The 25,398-nt window shown below is 45.1% G+C and overlaps 1 protein-coding gene across 1 annotated transcript in view; it reads left to right on the top strand.

Annotated features, from left to right (window-relative positions):
* GPR107 (G protein-coupled receptor 107) overlaps window positions 1–25,398 on the top strand; it is a 75,452-nt gene that overhangs the window by 14,253 nt on the left and 35,801 nt on the right. The window contains exons 2-14 of the mRNA XM_082656014.1: window positions 3,217–3,339; window positions 3,648–3,698; window positions 3,950–4,029; window positions 5,069–5,208; window positions 7,097–7,134; window positions 8,720–8,776; window positions 12,684–12,794; window positions 13,145–13,278; window positions 18,268–18,343; window positions 19,898–19,971; window positions 20,371–20,488; window positions 23,036–23,166; window positions 25,348–25,391. Coding sequence (XP_082512140.1) covers window positions 3,217–3,339; window positions 3,648–3,698; window positions 3,950–4,029; window positions 5,069–5,208; window positions 7,097–7,134; window positions 8,720–8,776; window positions 12,684–12,794; window positions 13,145–13,278; window positions 18,268–18,343; window positions 19,898–19,971; window positions 20,371–20,488; window positions 23,036–23,166; window positions 25,348–25,391 — 1,177 coding nt within the window. The remainder of the gene's footprint in view (window positions 1–3,216; window positions 3,340–3,647; window positions 3,699–3,949; window positions 4,030–5,068; window positions 5,209–7,096; window positions 7,135–8,719; window positions 8,777–12,683; window positions 12,795–13,144; window positions 13,279–18,267; window positions 18,344–19,897; window positions 19,972–20,370; window positions 20,489–23,035; window positions 23,167–25,347; window positions 25,392–25,398) is intronic.

The following is a 25,398-nucleotide window of genomic DNA, read 5'->3' as shown; positions in this document are numbered from 1 at the left end:
ATAAATTTTACTTGATCATGGTGTATGAGCCTTTTAATGTGCTGTTGAATTTGGTTTGCTAGTATTTTGTTGAGGATTTTTGCATCTTTGTTCATCAGGGATATTGGCTTGTAATTTTCTTTTCTTGTAGTGTCCTTATAGGCTTGGTATCAGGATGATTCTGGCCTTGTAGAATAAGTTTGGAAGTGTTCCCTCCTCTTCAATTTTTTGGAAGAGTTTGAGAAACACTGGTGTTAATTTTTCCTTAACTGGTTGAATACTGATTCAGTCTCCTTATTCAGATTTTCTGTTTCTTCAGATTGAGTCTTGGTAAGTTATATGTTTCTAGGAATTTGTCCATTTCTTCTAGGTACTCCAACCTGCATTTAATGTTATATTGTTATTACTTTGCAGTATTAGGGGATAGTGGTGTGAAAATGGCTTTCACCTCAGATCTGTGTTGAAATCCCAGCTTTACCACTTAGAGTGTCCATAGTCTTGGGTAGCGTTTCATCTCTGAACTTGTGTCTTCATCCCTGTCATGGGGATACTGCTTTTAACCACACTGGGCTGAGTAAGGATTAGACATCATAGGAAAGCCCTTGGCACATAACCCAGTTCTTGGTAAGTGCTGAAAACAGGGAGTTGTGATGCTGTTGTGATTGTTTAAAATATTCAAAAACATGTTTTTAATAGCATTGTATTATCAAGTGAAATGCTATACAAAAGTGAAAAAAAAAACAATAAAGGAATAGAGTTTGTATGGAAAAAAATCACTGTTATAAGGTTACAATTGAAACATTTTCCCCCCCAAACCTAGAAAATAGACATTGTGGTGGACTATGTGATATAAAAATCGATTAACAGGCTTCCAGTTTTGCTACACAGCATCTAAATGCGTGATAAATTAGAACAAACATACTTTTCAAAATTTAAACTTATTGAAGTATAATATACATGCTAAAGAAAATACTCATTGTAAGCATACAACTCAATGAATTTCCACTGCGTAAGAATACTTGTGCAACCAGCAACAATGTTAGCAAGCACTCCCAGAAGCTCCTAAAGGCCGCATCCCGCAAGCGGCTGCAAAGTCCCTCCCTACCAAGAGTAACCAGCCACCATCCTGAGCTCTGTTGCCTTTAGCGTATTTCCCCCAACGTTTGAATTTGAATTTGTTATACCTATGGGGCTATGGCTTGTCTTGCTTAGTGTTATGTCTGTGAGATCCATCCACGTTGCGTGGGGCAGGAATTTTTTCATTTTCCTTCATTGTCCCTCTGTAGCCCTTCTCATCTATGGATTTTGCCGGAGTATTAAGCCCTAAAGTCCAAAGTGATCCATCATATGTAGCTGAATTAATTTCTGTCCTGTGAGTCTAGGATGGTAGTAGCCTTGTAATACCTTCGGGAGAACTGAAAAGATGCCCACTCAAATCATGTTCCGTGGAGGTTCATCTCTCGTAGAGTCCCAGGAAAGACTGGGAGCTTTAGCTTTTCTGGTTTTTTGTCCCCCCACACCCCCCGCCCCGGTACAGTGAGGTCGGGCCTCTCACTGTTGTGGCCTCTCCTGTTGCGGACGTGCAAGCTCAGCGGCCATGGCTCACGGGCCCAGCCGCTCCGTGGCATGTGGGATCTTCCCAGACCGGGGCATGAACCGGCAGAGTCTCAACCACTGCACCACCAGGGAAGCCCAGCTTTTCTGGTTTTTGTGGTCTAGCAGCTCTCCAGTGTCTTCTAGCAGATGACTTCTGGAAGATAACAGTTAAGTTATCTTATCTGGCTTTTTTTTTTTTCTCCCGGGGAGTGCTGGTTTGCTGCAAGCTCCTCCATCCCACCTGGAGGTGGAAGGAAGTCTAGCAAATGCATAGCTGGGCTCCTAGAAAGAGGAGGGAAAGTCCCAGGGCCAGATAAAGGGGAGAGGGAGAGAAGGAGCTGAAACCCCAGAGGCAAAATAACACAAGCCAGGGCTGCCCCAAGGCGTAGAAATCTGGACCCAGAGCCTTGGATTTTGAGCAGCCGGTGAGGGAGAGCAGGAGCCAAAGCCCCAGACCCAGGCCGGGAGGGCCGCCGGGACTGTGTCCCTCTGCTCGGCTCGTAACAGCAGCCTCTCCAGAGCTCTGTTCCTCGAGTGAAAGAGTGGGCTAGGAAATAGAGCCCTCCTAACGGCAGTAAAACGTGTCTTAGCTATGGGAGGAGTCAGTTTGATTTTTCTGCTGAAGATCTGATCCTTAGCCTCTCATCACAGGCGTTTGGTGTTTGCAATTAGACTACCTCTTGAAGTCCAGAAGCTCCACGTCTAGAAATAAAAAGTTACCCCTCACACAAAGAAACAAACTGCTAGGAAAGTCAGCAGAGATGACCAAGAACAGAATTAGGGGTTTCAGAGCTCCTCAGTATGTTGTAAGAGAGCTATATTTAAAATGAAAGAAACAGCGGATAGAGTTCTAAAACATGAGCAAGAAACAAACACTACCATTAATGGCTCTGCGGATTTGAGGAAGAACCAAATCCGAGTTTTAGAAAAGTGCTTAGCGTAATGCCTTGCATTCAGGAGCTGCTTAATAGCTGTGCACATTTGGGCAAATAATTCTCAATGTAAAACTCATGACTTTGCACAGTGTGAAGCGTCTTTGTGGAACCTCAACTTTAGAAGTACTCACTAATATCATTGTTCCATTGGCCCTAAAATTTGTTGACTGAGTTGACACTGGAATCACCATTTTGAGATAGGTTCAAGTAACGTTCAGATAGTCCTGTTGTCCTGCAGTGGGAGGAGCCGCTTACACTAAAGCGCCTCAGAAGGTTTATATAAATGAGCGCATTCTTGGAGCAGCTTTGGCCTCTTCCCCCCGCCTCCATGTTTTGAGTGCCTACTGGATGCCAGGCCTTGTACTTGAAGGAAGCATGGGAGGATGACTAAAACACTGTTCCTCCTTTCCTGGAATCCACATTCCGCAGGCCATCGAGTCTGCCCCCGGGACCCTTACAAATACACTGGAATGAATCGAATCTATTGTGTGTTTCCTTCTGCAAAATTGTTGCTATATTATGAGTATCTGATGAGTCTTCTTCAGCTTTTGGAGCAAGAACACAGCTGTCTGTATTACTGAATATATAGAAACGTTGGTTAGGTAGCAGGGAACTAGGTAACCATAGTTTTCCAAGCAAATGAATATGTTAACTAATCAAGTTAACTTCTCCATGTTACTAATTCCACCACTGCAAATCCTTTTAGGATGATGTGAGGCATAAGGTTCATCTGAACACCTTTGGATTCTTCAAGAATGGGTACATGATGGTGAATGTCAGTAGCCTTTCAGTGAGTGAGCCTCAAGGAGCCACAGACAAGGACGCAGCTGTAAGTGCCTTTCCAGGAGATCTTTTCTGTTGCTTAGGTGAAAGCTTCACCCCATACTTAAATATGAAGTATCAGAATGTAGAGAAAATTAAACTTGTGAGCGGGCGTCAGATAGTTTTATTCTTAGCAGTTAAGTTGTAATTCTTGAATAATTTTAGTAACAACTGATCCTTCTTACAAAATGAATGCTAAGGAAACTAAGAGGTGGCCAGACCAAAAGAGTCACCTTTCTGCTCTTGGAGCAATGAAGGTAAGGGCGCCCGGGCATCATGTGGTTATTTACTTCCATTGTTTTTACCTCCTCTTAGATTGGATTCAGCCTAGACCGCACAAAGAATGATGGATTTTCTTCTTATCTGGTGAGCGTCAAATGCGTGACCTGATCACTCCCTTCACTCGAACCCAAGACACTGGGTGGAAACACCCTGCTTCCGTCAGTGCTGTTTTCTTGAGGTGGTAGCAGCTTTGACTTGCAAGCATCTCTGAGCACCCACAGTTGTGTTATTTGAATGGAGTCTGGGCCACTTATTTGCTTAGTTCCTGAAAACGTTTTGTTCTTACTCTAGTGTGAATGAATAAGGTGGTGTGTAATTGGGTCTTCCTTTCTCAGGATGAAGATGTGAATTACTGTATTTTAAAGAAACAGTCTGCCTCTGTCACCCTTCTAATCCTAGACATCTCCAGAAGTGAGTAAGTAATTCTACTAATCCTTCAGTTCAATCCTAGAGTAAAGTTAGGGGGAATTTGGTAGTTAAGTTACCATTTATTGTCTGCCACATGCCAAATATTTTGCTGAGTGCTGGAGATTAAAAACAAGATGAGGAAGACAGAGGTCCAGTCCTGGAGGAGCTTCTTGATGGATGAGGGAGACAGAAGAGCAATACAAACGATCACAGCAAACTAGAGAAGTAGTAGAGCAGAGAGACTGAGGATTGCAGAAGAGAAGGGAAAGCTTCAGAGAAGTGTTGGTGCGACCACGCTTCTCATGAATAGCCTTTACAGATGAGTAAGAAAGGGAAGAGCATTTTAGGCAAAGGGAACGTGATATACAAAGGCAGAGTGGTGTGAAATAGTATGGTGTGTTCAGTGAAGTGAGTGCGTTGGCTGCATCCAGCTGAGGGGAAGAGAGGAAGGGTCCTCCCCGTTCAGTGCTAGACACGTGCCCCTTGGTACGAGTGATGGTGCCAGCTGAGGTTGCGTGTCCACTCAGGCATGGAAACTTGCTGGTTCCTCCTCAGGCGGGATGGGGCAAACAAAATTGCGGTCTGGTAAGCAGGGAGAAGGGAGGAAATGCATATTAGGCGGGCTACTAATAATGCTCACTGCCCCTCGCGTGCTCCCTACGGCTTCACTTTAACATCTTACTGGGGTTTTTTTTACCTCTTGTTCCTTTTCCCTTGTACACCAATTTGTTGAACACATTGCACATACTTAGGGGGGAATGTGTACCTCAGAATTGTATGGTTGCTACGAACTTAAGCTTTAGAGTGAGACTGCCCAGGTCCTCGCCCAGCTGCTCACTGGCTCACTACTCTTGGGCAGGTTCTTTAACCTTTCTGAGCTTTCATTTCAACATCTGTAAAATGCGGACAATAGAATCTGCATCATAGGACATCATGGGACTGCATGAGATGATGGATTTAGAGCTGGAAACAACACCTAACTTAGAACACTTACTGGCCATAAGCATTACTTTGAACTCTTTTTCTTCTGTCTTGTTTGAATATAGAGTGCGAATAAGATCTCCACCAGAAGCTGGTACCCAGTTACCAAAGATCATCTTCAGCAAGGATGAGAAAGTCCTTGGTCAGAGCCAGGAGCCTGGTGTTAACGCTGTTTCAGCAGGGAGCCAGACTCAGAAAAAACAAGGTAAACTGTGAGGCAGAAGCGAGCATTTTTTCACTACCCTGATCTGAAGATTCTGTTTTGTTCCTGAGTAAAAACACATACAATCTTAGCATTATTTTATTTTTGAGGTGATATAAAAATATGTAACAAAGAAAAATGTGGAAAATATGGGAGAAGAAACGTCATTTCTCCTTACTCCCTGTGTTAGAATTTTAGTAATTTATATTTCCTTCTAAACTTGTTTCCTAAGTCTAGAATATTTGATTTTTAAAACTCATACACGTTTATAATTTTATAAGCATCCCTGTTCACTCAACTTTAAGTTATTTCATACTTATCAGATATCCCATTAAATGGATACTGTAATTTGCTCAGCCTTTCCCCTTAAAGAGACATATTTCAACCTTGATGCTATTATATTAAAACATTGCTACATCAGACATTGTTATTTGTAGACTTTTTTTCATATGTAGAACTTTCTTTAGGATGGGTTCCCAGAATTGGAATTTCTGGTTCAAAGGATATGAATACTTTTGAGAATATTGATACATATTTTCATTCCTCTCCACATGAGTGGTGTGAATTTATACTCCTATTGGGAAATATATAAGAATAGTGCCCACGTCACCATGTCCTAGACAATACTGGGTTTTTGGTTTTGTTTTGTTTTTTAAATTCTAAAGTGAAAGGCAAAAAGGTAGTCTTGATTTTGAAGTCACTTTTTTTTAAATTAATTAATTTATTTTTGGCTGTGTTGGGTCTTCATTTCTGTGTGAGGGCTTTCTCTAGTTGTGGCAAGCGGGGGCCATTCTTCATCGCGGTGCACAGGCCTCTCACTGTTGCGGCCTCTCTTGTTGCAGAGCACAGGCCCCAGACGCGCAGGCTCAGTAGTTGTGGCTCACGGGCCTAGTTGCTCCGCGGCATGTGGGATCCTCCCAGACCAGGGCTCGACCCCGTGGCCCCTGCATTGGCAGGCAGATTCTCAACCACTGCGCTACCAGGGAAGCCCTGAAGTCACTCTTATTACTGAGGCTGCTCTTTTCCTCCGTATGTTGATTAACCAATTTATATTTGTCACCTCTTTCATTAACCGTTAGGTTTATCTAATAATTTATATGAGTGCTTTAAAGATAACTATTTATTGTATTATTTATGTGTCTTTTTCTTGGTTTGTCAAAATTCTAACCCAGATTAAAAGATGTGCAGAAACGTTACATTTGTGTGATGATGTAGTTTCACGTATGTGCACCATCTCCTCCTCGTCTAGGTTCCTCAGGCTCACATAACCATTCCCTGGGCAGAAAATCTTCTTTTCCTTATTTTTTTTCTGAAACTCTCTCCCTTCCTGCAGGGAATTTGAGATGCTGTCTTCCTCACGAAGAGGGTCTTAAGTAAAAATAAGACACAGCTGCCCTCTCTGTTCATTGAAAGAAGTCATTAGCAATTTCTACACTCCTTGCTGTGGAAATAAAAATAGTATGCTTTATGCTAATATTATTTCCTATTTTTCCATGTATATAAATAAATCTCATATATTAGATATATATGTATTTTAAACAATGATCTGTTTTCAAATGTAATTACTTAGAAGATAAGGAAGTCATTCCGCGTGGTATCTCTGACAGAAACATGCACTAGGTTATTTAGAGATGATTTCCCTCGTCTGTACTGAATATTATCATTTATTAGATTGCATTTATAATAGAACAGGTTGCCATTTGCGGCTTCTACAGCTCAGGAGTGTTTGGGGTTCTAAGCAGATGGCATTTCACAAGATGGCACGTGGCCTCACCGTTTTGATTGTTTCAATTATTTGATATTAGACGAGCTAGAGTCTCATAAAATGATACTGTAATATACATATGAGCTGAATCATGCAATAATAACTCTTAAATGGTTCTGCTTCTAGACAGTGGAAAGTCTGAAAGAAGTACAGTGGATTCAAAGGTAAGAAATAACCTGACTTAAGCTCTCAGCTTTCCTGGGTGTAATATGTTTGTCTGTGTATGTGTGTGCGTATAGGAATGTATATACATATGTATATATGTACACACACAGGTGCGCACACATACATCTGCATGCCTGATCTACAGGGGGTTGCCTTCTGTTTGGGGAGATAACTTAGGCACTCGGAAACAATTTCAAAGTAAGACTGAGTGCTGAGCTATACAGCACTTACATGATAGAGGCTCAGATAGTGAGAGGAGAGGGAAGTGGGCTCTCGGAGAGCCCTCTGGAGAGAGGCGTCACCAGGGCTTGAAGTTTGGTAGATTGGGGAAGAAGAGAGCAAAGGAGGTGAAGGCCATCATGAGCAAAGACCGGAAGTGGAGATGAGCATGGCAGGTGCTGGGCACTGGCCTATTGGAAGTAAAAGCTACCTATTTGGGAGCAGAGAGAGGTGTCTTAGTTAACAGAGGGCTGGAAAGTTGAAGGCATCGATGCACAGAAAACAGGAAGTCATCGTGTGTTCTTGACAAGGATGGAATGTGATGCAGAAGGTGTTAAGGGAAGGTCATAGTTCTGAAGGAACGTGCAGGGTAGCCTTGGAGAGGGAGACAGTGAAACTAGAGGGACCAGGAGGAATGCTGTTGTGATAATACAGGTTTAGGGTGATGAGGATCTGAACTAGAGCAGAGCTTTGCAATCAGTCTGGGAGGTCATTTGGGGCTGGTGGGAGGGTAGGAGAAGAGGTAGATTCCCACCCCCCCCCCCCAGAGGTGTAGGAAGTAGAAATAGCAGAAGGAAAAGCGGGAAAGTTTTGGTTTGGGATATCTTGATTTTTCAGTGATGGGACATCCAAATGGCGGTATTTTATTTTGTTTTAACAGCTTTATTGAAGCATAATTGATATATAATAAACTGCACATATTTAAAGTGACAATTGGATAAGTTTTGGCTTGTGTGTATACCTATGAAACCACCACCACAACAAGAGAGTGAACATGTCCATCACCCCAAAGGTTTCTCCTGTCCCTTTGTCACCTTCCTGTCCCTAAGTAAGAACTGATCTGTAACTATAGATTAGTTTTACAGAAGCTGCTATAAATGAATTATGCAATACCTACTCTTTTTTGTCTTCTCTCATTTAGCGTAATTATTTTAGGTTCGCCCATGTTGTTCCATGGGTCAGTAGTTCCTTCTTTTTGTTACTTACCTTCAGTCTGTCGTACTGGTGGCAGTTTGTAGATCATTTGAAGTCAGGGATAGAGCCCAGGTGCTGTGTCAGGGTGTGACCTGAGTTGGCATCCGTTGTCTAGCGGAAGCTTTAAGACTAGAGAGGTGTTCAGTAGTGAATATGGGGTATTGAAGAGACAAGAGGTAGATGAGAAAAGGAAATGGGTAAAGAATTACCATTCTCTGTGAAAGGTGATTTCATACATCTTGAAAAAATGGTGAATTTCTTTTTCAGTGAGCTTTTGAAGAAAGCTTGGGTTTAAGAAAAGCATGTTCTGGAGTTTTAAAATTTTTATTTTTATTAGCATGCTTTTTCCACCAGTCTCATTCTAAAATAGGTCGTTAATGTCTTTTTTAGGCAACAGGAGAGAAATCCTTTTCTGTTCGTAATAATGATGGGGCAGTTTCATTTCAGGTATGTATTCTCTTTCAGTCAAGCTTCGTAGAATTTCTCTCTACCATGTAAAAGGGTGAATTTTAATAGAAATTTTGAATTGAGGAGTAGAAATGTAGGTATGCTATGTGTCAGTCACTTGAATACAGTAGCTCTCTCCATAACAAACCTACAAGGTGGGTATTGTTACCCACCACTTAGCAAATCATAAATCTCTGAGAGAGAATAACTCAGAGTGTTATGTTCAGTGTGAGTGAGAAGGCCCATATTCCAACCCAGTTCTCCCTGGCTGTCCCCACACCTCTGCCTCTCCAATCCCATGCTGCCTCCCACTCAGAGTGTGTCAGAAACACAAACTTCTGTACCTGAAAGGACCATTGTGATCTTCTAGGGTGATGTTGTCATTTCAGAGATGAGTTCACTGAGCCTCAGAGGCCTGACTGACCTGCTCAGCTGTCACCATTGTTAACTGCACATGAGTGTTTATGGCAGCATCACAGCCCATGTGTGGGGTCCGGGGGAGGACACTGGACTGGATCTCAGAGCACATGTGCTAGCTGGTGACCTTGGACAGCTCACTCAGCTTCTGAACCTCGCTCTTGAATGATCTGAAAATGGAAAATGAGGGCACGTGTCTCACAGGGTTGTTAGGTGTATCATTCTTCAAAAATAAAAGTGCTTTGTAAAGCACTATACAAATAACCTTTTATCATTAATTTGTAAGGATCACTGTCTCTTTCCTAACCAGTTTTCATTAATTGAGGTATAATTTGCTTAGAGGGAAATGCCCAGGTCTTACGTGTATGGTTCAGTCAATTCTGACAACTGCATGCACCCACATAACCCACTCTCAAGATTCTCTGTATTTTTACCATCTCCGAAAGTCCCCCACCCCTGCCTCTGCTATTCTGATTTCTTTCACCATAGATTCTTTTGCCTATCTAACAATTTTTATATGTTCTTTTAAGTTTAGTGACCATCGGTATTAACAGCTAACTGAGAGCTTTTGGGGTGCTCATCTGCTCTGAATCCTCAACAGCTTCCCTTCTGTCTCCGAGTAAAAGCCCAAGTCCTTCCACGTGGTCTGCAAACCTGCATGGTCCAGCTGCTGTCAGCTTTTTCACCTCAGCTCCTGTTTCCTCCCCACCCCCTGCTTATTACTCTCTTCCAGCTACACAGGCCACCTTGCTGCTGCTAGAAAAGATCAGGCCTTGGGCTCTGCTCTAGCTGTACCTGCTGGAGGGACATTCATCCCTCAGAATCTGTGTGATCAATTTCTTCCTCCTTCAAGTCTCTGCTCAAATGTCACCTTTTCAACAAAGCTTCCTCCAATCGCTCTGTGTTAAATGCAGCACCCCCGCCCCACCCCGGCTCTGTTTTTCCCTTAGTGCTTCTTTCCAACATACGGCATACTTGTACTTATTTGTTGTATTTATTATCTGTCTCTCCCTTTACAAGGTAGCCATAAGGGCAAGGATTTCTAGCTGCTTTTTTTTTTTTTTTTTTTTTTTTTTTTGCATTATGCGGGCCTCTCACTGTTGTGGCCTCTCCCATTGCGGAGCACAGGCCCCAGATGCGCAGGCTCAGCGGCCATGGCTCACGGGCCCAGCCGCTCCGCGGCATGTGGGATCTTCCCGGACTGGGGCACGAACTCGTGTCCCCTGCATCGGCAGGCGGACTCTCAGCCACTGCGCCACCAGGGAAGCCCTCTATCTGCTTTATTGCTGCTGTATATGAAATTCCTCATCTTGGGCCTGGCCCATAACAGGCTGCCCATCAGTCATTATGGAGATGAATGAGTGAGTCAGACATCGTGCTAAGTACTTACATGTCATCATTATCTCAGTTCATCCTCCCAACAGTCTGTGAATTAGGTACTATTATTATTCTCCTTTTACAGATGAGGAAACTGAGACTCAGAGAGGTTAAGTAACTTGCCCAAGGGGAGGGTTCAAACCCAGGTTTGTCTGACTCCAAGGCCCATGTGTTTAATCACTTTGCTTTACTACCTTCTTAAGAAAATACAAAAGGTACTTTTCTGTCTTCTTTCCCTCACTTTAAAATGTTTGTTAATAAAATAAGTATTTTGAATGTTTCTTTTTTAAGTCACAAAAGGAAAGCATTTATAGGATACACATTTGTCAGTTACTAGTGCTTTGTGTCAAGGTGAGTACTGAGGGGAAAGCAGCATTTGTGGTGATTCAGAACAATTGCTTCAAAAGCCAGTTCATAGGGTTCTTGGGATGCATAGAACAGGCAGCACACAGAGTGGGCTGCTCGCTTTCTCCCTGGCTTCCCCTCTCCTGTAAAGAAGCCGGCAGGTGGCTCCTTAGTGTTCTGCTACCCAGTGTCCTCCCAGTTTTGGACAGTACGGTCATTCTGAGCTTTTCTGCTCCATCCACAGAGGAGGTCTGATAGTTTATCTACCTAGAGCTGGAAAGGGACTGTCAGGGCTTACCCCAACCCTAAAATTTTCATTTTTGCTTTATTTTGTTTTGTTTTTTTCCCTTCAAGTGTCAGGTGTCTACTCTGATCCACCATGATGGTTCTATTGATTTTTTTTTTTTTTTTTTTTTTTTTGCGGTTCGCGGGCCTCTCTCTGTTGTGGCCTCTCCCGTTGCGGAGCACAGGCTCTGGACGTGCAGGTTCAGCGGCCATGGCTCACGGGCCCAGCCGCTCTGCGGCCTGTGGGATCTTCCCGGACCGGGGCACGAACTCGTGTCCCCTGCATCGGCAGGTGGACTCTCAACCACTGCGCCACCAGGGAAGCCCCCTATTGATTTTTTAAAAAAATATTTTTTAGAAATTTCATGAGAGTCTTACTTTTGTAATTAAAATTACATGTTTAGAAAAGTTTTCTTTTTGTGGCTACCTTGGGTGGACGGGAATACATGCTCTCACTTTACAGTGAAGAGTTTGGGACATGGTTTAATGCTAATAATTTCAGCTTGAATAATTCTTGGTCTTTTCTTTTCGTCTTCTTGTCAGATGTCTCTTTTTTTCCCCCCATTCTTTTAAATTTTGAGATATAGTACCTATAGAAGAGTGTATAGTACTTACGTTGAGTACACGTAATTATAAATAATCACCTTTGTAACCATCACTTGGGACGAGAACTAGAACAGTGCCAACACCCCAGAGCCCCCCTGTGGCCCTCATGCTCCTCTCAACTCTAGAGTAGCCCCTATCGTGAAAGATGTTATAACCATTTCCTCCCTTTTCTTCATAGTTTACCACCTATATATGTAACCCTAATCAGTATATTTTAGGCTTTTAGTAAAATGTTCTCTGGAATTGATTAAAGTGTCACATTCTGTGATCTTTTTATATATATACATTTTTAAATTTGCATTAAACTTCATTTGAATACGTGAAATACTGTTGAAAACAAAGAAAAATATCTAAATGTAGAAAATGTAGCCTCTGTTACTGTTGTTTAAAATCATAGGGGTAAATTTTGATGAGGGAATACTGGTCCTTTACCTTTTCAAGTATCAGATGAACCTCCTTTCTTTCTCAGAAGTATTTTTTACCAAAGAGCAAAACAACAATATGTGGGCTTGAAAACTAGAAAACTGTATCTTAGGTTAGCTCTGCAGACTTCTGCAAAAACCCATCACTGATGGATAGATATGTGATAAAGCAAGTGTGGTAAACTGTTAATTGTAGAATCTAGGTAGTGGGTACATAGGTATTCACTGTATAATTCTGGTAACCTTTCTGTTAGCTTGAAAATTGTTATAACAGAATATTAGGAGGGTATCACAGAATAAGAAGCCGTCTGCTTAGACTCTGCTCTGGGACAGTTTGATTATCTGAGTAAGCAGTCTGCTTTCTTCTGTTCATGGTAGTCACGATTTATTTCTAAGATTTAAAATTTTAGCCGAGGATTTGGGTACCCTTAAATTTTTTTCTTCTTCACTTTCAGTTTTTCTTTAACATCAGCACTGAAGACCAAGAAGGCCTCTACAGTCTTTATTTTCATAAATGCCCTGGAAGTGAAGTACGGTCTAACGACAAGTTTTCATTCAGCCTCGATGTGAGTACCATACAGAAACTCACATGTGGGTGTTGTCAGCCATGTAAAATGGGAGACAGTTATTTCTTTAGGAGAGTAGTTTTAAGAACACTTAAGCCAGAGTAAGAGAAACATGTGGCCAAAATAACATTTATGCCAGTGGGCAGGATACTTCAGCAGAGGGTTCATAAATAAGAAAATATAAAGCAATTTAGGGTGTGTTTACGCTCTCAGCCTATGCATTAAGAATGTGGTTGTTATCTGCTGGTACTCACTTTCTTGAACTTCCATGAAACAGCTAAGATTCCAGATTGCTGAATATGGGATGATCTGTTTCTGAAAAGTAAAAATTAATGTCATGTTGGTTTCAGATCGAGATCACAGAGAAGAATCCTGACAGCTACCTCTCAGCGGGAGAAATTCCTCTCCCCAAATTATACATTTCTATGGCCTTTTTCTTTTTGCTCTCTGGGACAATCTGGATTCACATCCTTCGAAAACGACGGTAAATTATCACCTCCTTGAGCCCTTCATCCAAGAGCGTTCGGGGATTTATATAATTTCACCTTTTGCTGTCTTCTGAACCTGGAGGACTTGGCACTAGCGATCCTGTTCTCTCCAAAGGGCATGTTGCCCGAAACAAAGGGAGACCGTGCAGGAGCCTTGCCGCCTGGGAGGCCTTTGCATGCCTTGGTGTTTGTTCACTTCCCATTGCTTTGTTTAAAAAGCAAATCCAAATATTTCAGTAATACACAAGCAAAATAAAATGTATAAGCAAAACATTTCCATAGCGAGGACACTGGAGTCCAGGACTCAGAGTGAACACATTGGTCCCATTCAGGGGCTCTTTGTTCTTAAGAGATGAGTGACGACAGCCCAGTGCCTGGTGGGAGCATGGAGTTGCTGCTGAGCGCTGAAGGCCCCAGCACAGAGCCTGGGCAGGGTAGATACTGACCTCCAGGGGATCATCACTCGAGAAAAGCTCTTCAGAGCCCACCTGCCTGACTCTTGGCCTTTCTTCTGAAATCCCTGAGGCTTTAACTTCCTGTTCTTGGTACTTGAGGGGAGCAGCAGCGTGTGTGTGCAGGGAGTGTTTGTGTCCCTCCCTCTAAATGGAAAACAATACTAATTTTCAGTTAAAAAATAGTGTGAAGTGTTTGTTATAGTATAAGGCCCATGAACTGTGTAAATGATGGTATGTGAATATGGTATTATAATATGGATTTAAATTCAGACAATAATTAAGCACCCCCAAGTACCAGATACTTCTTTCTCTGGAGCGGTGGGACAGAGTGAGATCTCTAACCTCTGGTGGCCAGATTGCCTTCTAGTGGACATGTTCAGCTCGGGTACTGGGCTCTGCTGGGTGTGGTTGCTGGTTCCTGTCTGTTATAAATCTTTTACATCCGCTGGATGGAACTGTGTCTTGTTTACTTGTGAAGAACCCTACATAATCATGTTTGGACTGGAGATCAGGCAGCCATTAATAAGAAAAAAAGAATCCTACAAATTCAGGCCATAAAAGGTGGTTGGGGGGCGGCGTTTGGTTTTTTTTGTTTGTTTGTTTGTTTGTTTGTTTTTGCGGTACGCGGGCCTCTCGCTGTTGTGGCCTCTCCCGTTGCGGAGCACAGGCTCCGGAGGCGCAGGCTCAGCAGCCATGGCTCACGGGCCCAGCCACTCCGCGGCATGTGGGATCTTCCCGGACCAGGACAGGAACCCGCGTCCCCTGCATCGGCAGGCAGACTCAACCACTGCGCCACCAGGGAAGCCCTGGTTTGTTTTTTTTAAGAAAGTTTTGCTTTTGCCGTTATTAGAAAAGTAAGAACTAGGAGTCGGAGACCTGATTTCAGGTGTAAATGCTGTGACTCTTACTGCCTGTGTGCCTTCCTTCGCTCTAAGCCTCTTTCTCCTCGGCTACAGAACCGGGACAGTCATAACTGCCCTGCCTTCCCCTCAAAGTCTTAGATCCTTAGTTTTCTTATGTGATTCCCCCTGAAATGATGTGTACAAGAGTGTTTTGCAGATCAGGGTGCTATGCAAAGATGAGGGACATACAAAATAGTTTAGCCAGATGTTCAGTGGTATTTTAATTTCCTTTTAGTTAGCGATGCAACAGTCATTGTCGTTGGTTCACTTATATAAAATCGTGGCAGCAGTTTAAAACCTGTGATTAAACGAGGCTGACCTACTTTGTACAACGTATTTTAAACTTCTTGTTGAAGTATAGCTTATATACAGAAACGTATCATTTCAGCCCTCTGCCCCATCCCCGTGTTTTTTTTTTTTCTTTTTGCGGTATGCAGGCCTCCCACTGCCATGGCCTCTTCCTTTGCGGAGCACAGGCTCCGGACGCACAGGCCCAGCGGCCATGGCCCACGGGCCCAGCCGGTCCGCGGCACGTGGGATCCTCCCAGACTGGGGCACGAACCTGTGTCCCCTGCGTCAGCAGGCGGACTCCTAACCGCTGCGCCACCAGGGAAGCCCCCATCCCCGTGTTTTTCCAGGAGTCTCACAGCCAGCCATGTGAGTCACGTCACAGATGTGACTCCAGGGCTGCCAGCGCATTTCAGAGACTTGTAGCCCCTTAGTGCTGGAGGGAACTGAGAGATTTTTTGCCTTGTCTTATTGAGGCCTTGAGCGGGGAAGTGAGAGACATGGCTAGCATCCCCCGACAGAGCTGGCCCTGGGACCCAGAGTGGCTTGCTGTGCCTTTGTGGTTCTGTTGTGGGCCCCAGAGCACGGGGAAGTGGGAAGGGAACGCGGGCAGCTGATCGGTTTGGTACCTGCTCTCTGCCCAGCCAGGCACTGGATGTCATGGCTCCTTGAGGCCATTGTTGGCCCATTTTCAGCAGAGGTTTCTGAGGCCTAGAGAAATGAAGGTTGTCAGGGTGGAACCCGCATGTGAGCCAGGTCGATGTGGCTCCCGAGATCTTTCCTTCATTCACATAACGGCCCAGCCATCAATGCTGTAACTTGGACTGCGAGTCTTGGTGGCCAGGGTGTGTGGTGAGCACAGCCCTTGACGGTTCTGCTCTCTGGGTAAATCTCATTACTATTCAGGAGGGACAGACTACTCTGGCCTTGACTTCCCTTTCGACCTTCAAGTAGGTAGGCACTGGAGCAGGAAAGTACCAGGGAGGAAACCAGTCCGGAAACTGGGTTTGCGTCAGCTGACGACACGCCCTCCTTATCGTTCTGTGCAAGGCCCTCTCCTGTTTTATTTCCTGTCCCCTCTCCTGTTCCTTCCCCGCACGGCCAGCCACTCAGATGCGTTTAGTATGTGTTTTGGGGATATTTGTGTATTCTTGTAAACAAATAATGTTTATTGGTATTGCATGTATTTTTTTATATAAATTTATTTATTTAATTTATTTATTATTTTTGGCTGTGTTGGGTCTTCGTTGCAGCACATGGGCTTTCTCTAGTTGCACCGAGCAGGGGCTACTCTTTGTTGCAGTGCGCGGGCTTCTCATTGCGGTAGCTTCTCTCGTTGCAGAGCATAGGCTCTAGGCGCGCGGGCTTCAGTAGTTGTGGTGCACGGGCTTCAGTAGTTATGGCGCGCAGGCTCTAGAGCGCAGGCTCAGTAGTTGTGGCACACGGGCTTAGTTGCTCCGTGGTATGTGGGATCTTCCTGGACCAGGGCTCGAACTCGCGTCCCCTGCATTGGCAGGCGGATTCTTAACCACTGTGCCACCAGGGAAGCCCTGCATGTATTTTTAATTTATATAAACTGTTCCATCTGTAGGTATTGTTTTTGTACATTTTTCACTCAGAATATCCTCTTTAAGATCTAGTCACATGGCTGCGTGCACATCCAGTTCATTACTGTCCAGCTACTCCATGTCATCCACAGTGAGCGTCCCCATTCCACTCACCCACCCCCTTAATGGTGGACCCCTAGGTTGTCTTCATTTCCCTGCTTCCCCATACTGTCATGATCCACCCTTCCTCCCTGTCCCCGGAGGGGTCTGCAGCCTCTGAAGTACATTCTCGGAAGGCGGTGCCCTGGGTGTCGGGGAGCTCTCCTTTAATTTCGCTAAGTGCCACCGGTTGCCCGCCAGGATGCGTGCCTGTGCCGGCTTATGCTCCTACGACACGTGTGCCAACACTGACACCTTATGTTTTGCCAGTGTGACGGGTATAAACTGGTACCTCATTTTCTTCTGCATTTCTCTGAATATCAGTGATATGAATTATCTTAGCAGAGACATGTTAACCTTCTGGGTTTTCCCTCTGTGACTGCCTGTACTTGCATATTTTTCTGTGGGATTTTCTGTGTTTTTCTTGTTGCTGTGCATAAGTTCCTCACACATTCGGATCTCAATCCCTTGCATGTCTTAGACATTGCAAATTTCTTCTCCCAGTTGAATTGTTGAGTAAAAATCTTTCATACTAATGGAGTCACAGCTCTCTAATTTTAGTCTTCTGGGCAGTGCTCCTTGGATCTTAAGAGGCCCGTTCCTACTCCAAGGTTACAAAATGTGTATTTTATGCTTAGCGGCAGACTCCACCTGGGTTGTAAGTAAGTGTGAAGCAGAGATCCAGCTTTCCTTATTTCTTATATAGGTTTGAGCTGATTTTTTCCCAATGTCAGTCATTAAGCAGGCTGTTCTTTTCCCACTGACTTGGTATCACCTTAACTATCAAGCTTCTGTACACACACGAATCTATTTATAAGCCTTCTGGTCTGTTATGTTGGTTTACTTGTCTGATGTGACACCCATTTCCCATTTTTTACTGCTGTGGCTTTGCAGAATGTCTTGATATCCGAGAGTGGGAGTCCCCACTGTAGCTCTTACTCAAGCCTTTGTTTGCTTTCTTTAATAGAGTTTAAGACTTTTCTCCATCATGGTTTTGTTTGTCTTATTAGGTTAATTCCTAGGATGAGGTGAGAAGGGGTAGAGAGGAGTTGAATGCCTGGCAGACTGAAGGTGGACTCGTGCCCGTAGGGGGAGGTGGGGCAGTGGGTGCTTTGCGCCACTGTCCTGGTGTGTATGGCAGGTTCCAGCTGTGAGGGGGAAGAGGGGGCACAACCCCAGCGCTTTCTCTTTGACCAACCCTGCTGCCTGGCTCCAAATCCTCCTCTCCTGGCTACAGAGTTCCCCTGTAGCTGTACCTAATCACCTCTGCCTTCTCGGGGATTTCACGCCATTTTCATAGATCCGTCTGCCTCATTCTTGCCTCTGCGGGCTTTCCAAGGTGGTTTCTGGAGAAGAAGCTGGCAGCCTGTTTAGATTTCCCTCTTATCAGGCCTGGAAACCCATTGCGCATAACTCGGCTCCATTCACAGCATTGAATTATATAGTAGAGGTGACTTGGGCTCCATTCCAGGCCTTTTCTGCTGGCAGCAACCACTTGTTTAAAAAGCTTTGTGTTTGTGGTTTGCTTAGATTATATTTACTGCCTCCTTATAAGTATATGATGCCTGGAGCTTCACCTGTTCTTTGGGAGTATGAAATATTCCTTTAATTCTTTTCTCTCTGTTTTTACATAGGAATGATGTATTTAAAATTCACTGGTTGATGGCCGCCCTTCCTTTCACCAAGTCTCTTTCCTTGGTGTTCCACGCAGTACGTATTAGTATTTTGGGGTCATTTACGAAATGATGTACAATGCCTATACTGTCTGGAAAAATAAAGTAGAAGACAGGATACATCAAATAAGAGATGAAAGAATACCTTTGTCATGAAGCCTCCTTTGGTCTGGGAGGGACTGGTCACGGAGATAAATCATCACAATCTCCCTGATACTAGACTTGAGATCTTCAGACGTTACCTTCAGACTCAGTTTTCTCAGAACACTTGGTGGTTTTTTTTGGGTTTTTTTTCCCAGTCATTTCTTGAGATTAGTGTGCCACCTGCTGAATTGTTTCCATGACTTCCTTTATTTTTCCAAATATTCCCTCCGGTTCCCGTTTGATATGAAGTTCAGTGTTAGGATACTTATTTGAGAGAAAACTGATGCTCTAAAGATTGAGGCATAAGAATTGAGCTTAAGCTTTGAATATTTAGTACTGATGCAGATTGCAATGAGCCTGCCCATGGGAGTCAGATCACAGCTTCCCTGATTTGTAGGCCTACGAGGTATCCATGGGTTATGCATGAGGGTGACAGTCTCCAGACATGTGCACAAGATCCTACTGCACTTAAAAATATTGTCACAGAAAAAGTAATAATATAGCCAGTTACAATCTCAAGAAATGACAATTATTTGGATAATTTCCCATTTGGGTGTAAGGTAAAAGATTCTTTCTGGAACCATGTAGATAACGAATGATAAGATTCTCAAGTCACTTTCATATCTAGACAGCCACGTGTGGGAGAATGAAAGATGTATAAAGAAACTGATGTCAGCTTTGGGAGTCCTGCCTGGAAGCATATGGGCCACTACTGAAACTGGTCACTTTAGTTAAAATGCACTGGTGATTTCAGGTAGCTCTAAATTTACAGATTTTTTCCCAAAGACAACATAGTTGAAGCTAGGTGACCCACGTAGATTTTTTTACTGACTTTACTGACTGATTTATTATGTAAGCAGCAAGGCTATGGAAGGTAAAGCTCTTGACTGGGGCATTGGACAGACCTGTGGCATTTGGAGGTCTTTTTTTTTATTTGTTTTTTGGTGGTTTTATACGTCATTTTATTTTATTTTATTTTACCTGGGCTACGGCAGCGAAAACCTGGAATCCTAACCACCAGGGAACTCCCTTGGAGATATTAAAGAATAGGCATCCATTTGCCAGAGTGAATCACCTGCCTCAAGAGAGGGGCCCTGGGGCTTCCCTGGTGGCCCAGTGCTTAAGACTCTGAGCTTCAAGTGCTGGGGGTGCAGGTTCGATCTCTGGTCGGGGACTAAGATCCCACATGCCGCGTGGCGCGGCCAGAAAGAGAGGGACCCAGACTAGGTGTTAGTGACATGGAACCCTTGCGTCAAGTTCCTTGTCAGGACGCAGGTTTCCTGACATTTGTAGTGCGCTTACAGGCTTCACTGTGCATCAGCAAGCTCAGTATTACGGATTGGGAGCGGGTGTCCCCCGTCATGAGGGCGCTGGTGGCATTTCCTGTTCTGCTGTGTGTAAGGCTTGTCGTAGATGATCTTCCTGAAATGCACTTGTTTGATTGCAGATCGACTACCACTATATCTCCTCCCAGGGCTTCCCGATCGAAGGGTGGGCTGTGGTGTACTACATCACTCACCTGTAAGTATGCAGAGTGACCAGGAAGCACCCATCCTGCCAGGTGGCTTGCCAGACAAGATGGGGCAGCCGTGGTAGGACGAGACCTGCCCCACGTTGACTGGCCCTGCCCTCGCAGGGCAGCCTGCCGGATTCCTGCCAGGCCTGAGGCGTGTGGCGTGCAGTGGCTGTCCCGACCTGAGAGCTCGGGGCTGTCGACGTGCTCCTGCCGATCAGATAGTGGGGCGCATAGCTAGCTAGCGTGTGCCTGAAAGTGCTCCTCACTTACGGTGAATTGCCTGAGTCTGGCCACCTGTCTTTTGCCGGCAGTGCGTGAAATCGTAGAACGAGCTGTACACTCCAACTCCCAGAGTGAGATGCTAAAGAGACCCATTGGTGTCTGTTCATTTTTTTCCCTTGCAGCTTGAAAGGGGCCCTGCTGTTCATCACCATCGCACTCATTGGCACCGGCTGGGCTTTCATTAAGCACATCCTTTCTGATAAAGACAAAAAGATCTTCATGATTGTCATCCCGCTTCAGGTAAAGGAACCCTAGTCCTGCTTGTCCTCGTTCTCTCTTGACACTTAGCTGGGCTCAGCTCCAGGCCTGCCTGGGAAGAGGGAGTCACTTCCGGAAACCCCCGCTTCTGCCTCTGGGGTTGGAGACTGGGCCTCTCTTTCTGAATTCTGACAGACCTGGACCTCAGGTCATTGCACTGGGGGTTGCTCCACCATCTACCGTCTTTAAGCCAGCATGTGAATAGGGAGCTGCTGAGAAATTAGGGAATCTGTTTGCCTTGCAACAAGATGGTCCTGTTAGCAGAGAAGCTTGGGTACACGGTGACTCGACCAACAAATTTTTTTTCCCCCCGGCATGCCACGTGACTTGCAGGATCTTAGTTCCCCACCCATGGCAGTGAAAGTGCAAAGTCCTAACCACTGGACCGCCAGGGAATTCCCAACAAATTATTTTAAAACTGAATGACATCAGTGAGTTTCCACACGGTACAATATGAGACATTGGGGCAAACATTTATTAAATGCTTTATATGTTTGGGGCCCCGGACTGAGGCCAACTTTATAAAATTGTGAGCCCCTCAGGAGAGGAACCTTGTCTTATGTATAACAGTCTTATTGGATATAGAACCTGGACATAAGGGACGCATAATAAACAGAGAGGTCCTAGCAGAGATGCACAGCTCCTCAGCTCTGCTTGACCAGGGAGCTTCTATCTGATAAAGTTGTTCTCGTCAGCCAATCATTTTGGAGCACAGTGTAAGTGTGGCAGGTGAGGGTGGGAGAGGGACAACTTTCTGGGCACCCAGGTCGGCCTGTTCCACTCTGGTGATTAGCGGTTTGGCAATGCTTGTGGCAAAACCATCTTCACGGTCAATAATAAGGGGCACACACTAGTGCCAAGTGAGTGGTACAGACCATTTGCTGTAGGTTTCCAACGAGAGAGTATTCACCCCAGTTCGAATGATCTGGAAGAGCTCTGTGGTGGAGATGAGCCTTGCCTAGGTTTTAAGGTAAGACACATGACGGAGGCAAACATGACACGACTGTCTGGTGTACAGGAGGTGCTGAGGCGCTGGGCAGGTCTTGGCTGTTGAGCCACTGGGGCCACTTTCCTGCCGGGCTGAGTTCTCCAGCCTGCCAAGGTCTCGGAGCTCGGAGGCGGTGGGCCGGGGTGCTCCTCCCCTGCCGTCCTGCCCCGCCTCGCCTTCCCTCTAGGAGCCGCTGCCTTCCCCTCCAGTTTGACTCTTCCTCACATAGCCTAAACTGTGATATAAGGGACACATCTTCCCAGCTTCCCCCCTTTTGTTCCCCACAAGGTTACGTGGCAGGTCACTCGGAGGAAAGAAGGCCATTTAAAAAACTAAATGTAAGGAAGTTACGAGTATTTAAATGTAAGGACTCGTCTGGGAAGTCCTTGAGCATCAGCCTTGAATAGTTGAAACTGTTTCCTTTTGGTCACGGGGAGCCACTGTGCATTTCTGAGTAGGGAGTGATGATGTAAAAATGGAGTTTCGAGAACATTATTGGCGCTTGGTTTCACACCAGCACCTCTGGGAACATTTCGTGTCTGGTGTCAAGAGTGTGAACTAAGGACAAAATGGGATTAAGCATTTAAGCTGTTAGTTTCCCACTTTGTCTTCATGGACAGAGCCACAAATGCAGATGTTTAGGATGGACTGGGCTGCAGGAGGAACCCAGAGGCTGGGTGTCGGTGGGAGACTGAAATTTCAAGCTAATTTTTGCATTTGTATTAAGTGAATTATGGCTTCAGTAATGATTTAACTGATAAGTCCTAGATGGAAAGAGAAACTACCCTTCCCAAGTCATTGCACGACAGGTTTCACATTTTTGTAGAAGTGTGGAGAATTCCCTTTAGAGTAGTGAAGCAGAGTATTTGGGACCATGGATTTCGCGTGGAGTACAGAGGTGGGATTCTGATCTCTGCTTTCATACCTAGTGATAATCTTCGAAAGAATATCTCATAAATTATGTCTCCCTTATGCTCAGTAGTGTCACAGTTTGTAAAATATTGCTCTCTCTGTTTAGCCAGCTGAGGGACTTTTCATAACATGCTAAGAGCTTAATGACAGGACCGAATGTACAAGGCACGTCCTTCACTTTGGAGATTGAAGCAGGCCGTGGACGCAGACGCACCTCAGTGTGGAGAACCAAGCCGTGTCCACTGTGGGGACTCCTCGGGCATCTTCTCTCTCTCTGCCTGGGTTCTCCGGCAGGGCCGCTTCAGGGTAGCCAGACTTCTTATAAGACCGGAGCTCCAAAGGTGTGTGAGAGCCAGGCAGGGGCAGTGTCCTTTGTGTGACCTGCCTTGGAAGTGACATGTGTCAGTCACGGCCACCCAGAGCAGTCGCAAGCTCGAGGAGGCACGGAGACTACTTCTTGATTGGAGGGAAGCAGTGTTCTGCAAGAGCACATGGACCTGGAAACCGTGCTGTGGTCCTAGGTTGGGGCCTCTAGGTCCTGGTGCCCCCCCCCCCCCCCCCCGCATCGGGGCTGCTCTTGTAAAGATCTGTCCATGCTTTGGGGCCTCAGCAACTTCTGTGTCCTGCAGGTCCTGGCAAACGTGGCCTATATCATCATAGAGTCCACCGAGGAGGGGACGACTGAGTATGGCTTGTGGAAGGATTCTCTGTTTCTGGTGGACCTGCTGTGCTGTGGAGCCATCCTCTTCCCGGTGGTATGGTGAGTGCCTGCGGGGAGGGAGGCCGCGTGTGCACCGTGGGCTTGTCTGTCCAGCCCGATGGCTGAACCCGCCGTTCCCAAGCTGGTCAGAATCACACGGGGCATCTGTTTAAAAATGACAACTTCCTGGGCCCCAGACTCACCTGAATTAGTCTCCAGGGGCAGGACCTTGGAATTTGTATCTCTTTCAGGTTCCCGGTTAGATTGTGATAGCGCTCATCTGGCACAGGCTTTTAGCAGTTCAGACACTAGAGAAGATTCTTGAGATGAGAACTTAGTAGCAACATAAAATAGCAGAATGAATTTAAAGGGAAGGGAGTTGAAGAAAGCCCATACACAGCCTCATCTTGCCGGATTGGGTAGAAAGTGCGGAAGTTTACTAACATAAAACCAGAGATAGTTCTCAGCTCATAAACATTGCAGGTACCTTCAGGATGGTTTGCTTCACTCCTGGAAGTGGCAGGCTTTAGATGCGTGTATGTGTCGTGCTTTGGTTGTGTGTGAAGACACGTTAGTGCCAAGTCAGTGGTTGATGAGAAAGAATGTCCTCCTGAGATCTCATCAAAGTGAAGGAAATTCTTGCTTCAATAGGAAGCACTGAGAGGAAGAAGGGCTAACAAAAGTCAGACACTCGCCTTCATAATGACCTCGTTCTGTGGCCACTTGAAAGCAATCAGTTCTTTTAGAATAAAGTTTAAAAATACAGATTTACCTGCCTTTTATTAGAAGTGAGGTGTTCCACTCTGCAGTGCCCCATGCAGTGAATTAATATTTTTAGACTCCTGGGGTCGATCAGGTCATTCAGTTATTCTGATTATTTAGAACATGGTGCCAGTGGAGTGTAATCCTCATTCGGGCCAGTTATTTAGATTCACTCTTAACCCTATCTCTGTCATGCATCGCATGTGTACATGCAGCAGTTCAGTAGATGGAGCAGACAGCTGCCAGCATAGGAGAGAGAGCACGAGTGAGTTTCTTAATCTCCACAACCTCCCCGCATCCTGCCCAGGCTTCTGTAACAGGATGGCCAGCATTGTCTTCAGGCAGAAAGAGCATCTTATTAGGGAATAGAGCCTCAGTCCCCACGGCCACATTTGCACAGTAACATAGGAAGGACCTAGGGGATTGGGGAAGCCCCAGATACACTCTGGAGCTACAAGCGGCCATCTCCTGCCCTTTGTTAATTACAGCACTAAGGAGCAGATGCCAGATGGCAAGATTCTTCAAGGTAACCACTCTGAAAATTGCTGTAAAGTGAAAAAGTCAAGTACTAGAGAGGTAATTTAAGAAACAGTATCAAAGTTTTTTTTAAACATTCAGATTCAGCCAGCTTTGGTTCAGTGTCAGCTTTGTGCCACTTAATTTCACATGTTGCGCCATTCAGTTCTCACAGGTGGGCAAACTGCAGAGGTTTTAGGAGAAATGACTTACTTACAGTTGAGTAGAGAGTGGGCAGCTGTGCCAGGACTGCAGCCTGGGTCTGTGAGATCCCAACCCTCCTCCCCCTGTGCCATGTCTGCTTGTGCTGTGCCCTTCCTCCCACACAGTCCTTCCCTCGGTGCCTGTGAACTCTGCCTAGAACGCTGGTCTACAGCTTCTTTAAGAACGTTCACGTTCCCCTGTCTGACTGGTAATTGGTTACCAGCACCTCACAGCCAGAAAAGATTCCCTGGAGGTTGGCATTTTTTCAGCAAAGTTAGAAATCTCAGGCCGATGAAGTATCGAGTTTGCATGAAGCCTTGTGCTCGCAGCTCCTAGACCTAGACTTCAGAAGTCGGCCTGTGACCTTCTTATGGGGTCCATTCTCTCCAGGTAGCAGGTGAACTCGCTGAGGCTCCGTTGTCCTAGCTGTGTTGCGGCGGGGGCGTGGCTGTGGGACTGAGAGATTAGGTAGAAGATGAGGAGTGTTACTGTGTTTTGATCTTTCCCCTCACACCCAGGTCTCTGCCAGGCTTTTTTGAGCCAGCAGAGGGCATCTTTAACCCTCAGGCTTGGGCACCATACGTGCTGAAGGGTTGCTTATCAACAGTCATGTTGTCTAGGGAGAGTGCTCTAAAATCATCTAGTCCAGCCTTTGAAGTTTATAATCGAGAAATTCAAGGCCTCAAGTTACTAGTGCTGAAAATAGAGGAATGCAAATTTGTTAGCTAACTTTTTTGTTCTCCAAATGTTTATTTTTAGGTCAATCAGACATTTACAAGAAGCATCAGCAACAGATGGAAAAGGCAAGTT

This window comes from Grampus griseus (genome assembly GCF_964374135.1).
Source record: "Grampus griseus genome assembly, chromosome: 6".
Taxonomy (NCBI): domain Eukaryota; kingdom Metazoa; phylum Chordata; class Mammalia; order Artiodactyla; family Delphinidae; genus Grampus; species Grampus griseus.
Note: the sequence above shows the minus strand (reverse complement) of the source record. Positions and strands in the feature narration are given on the sequence as shown.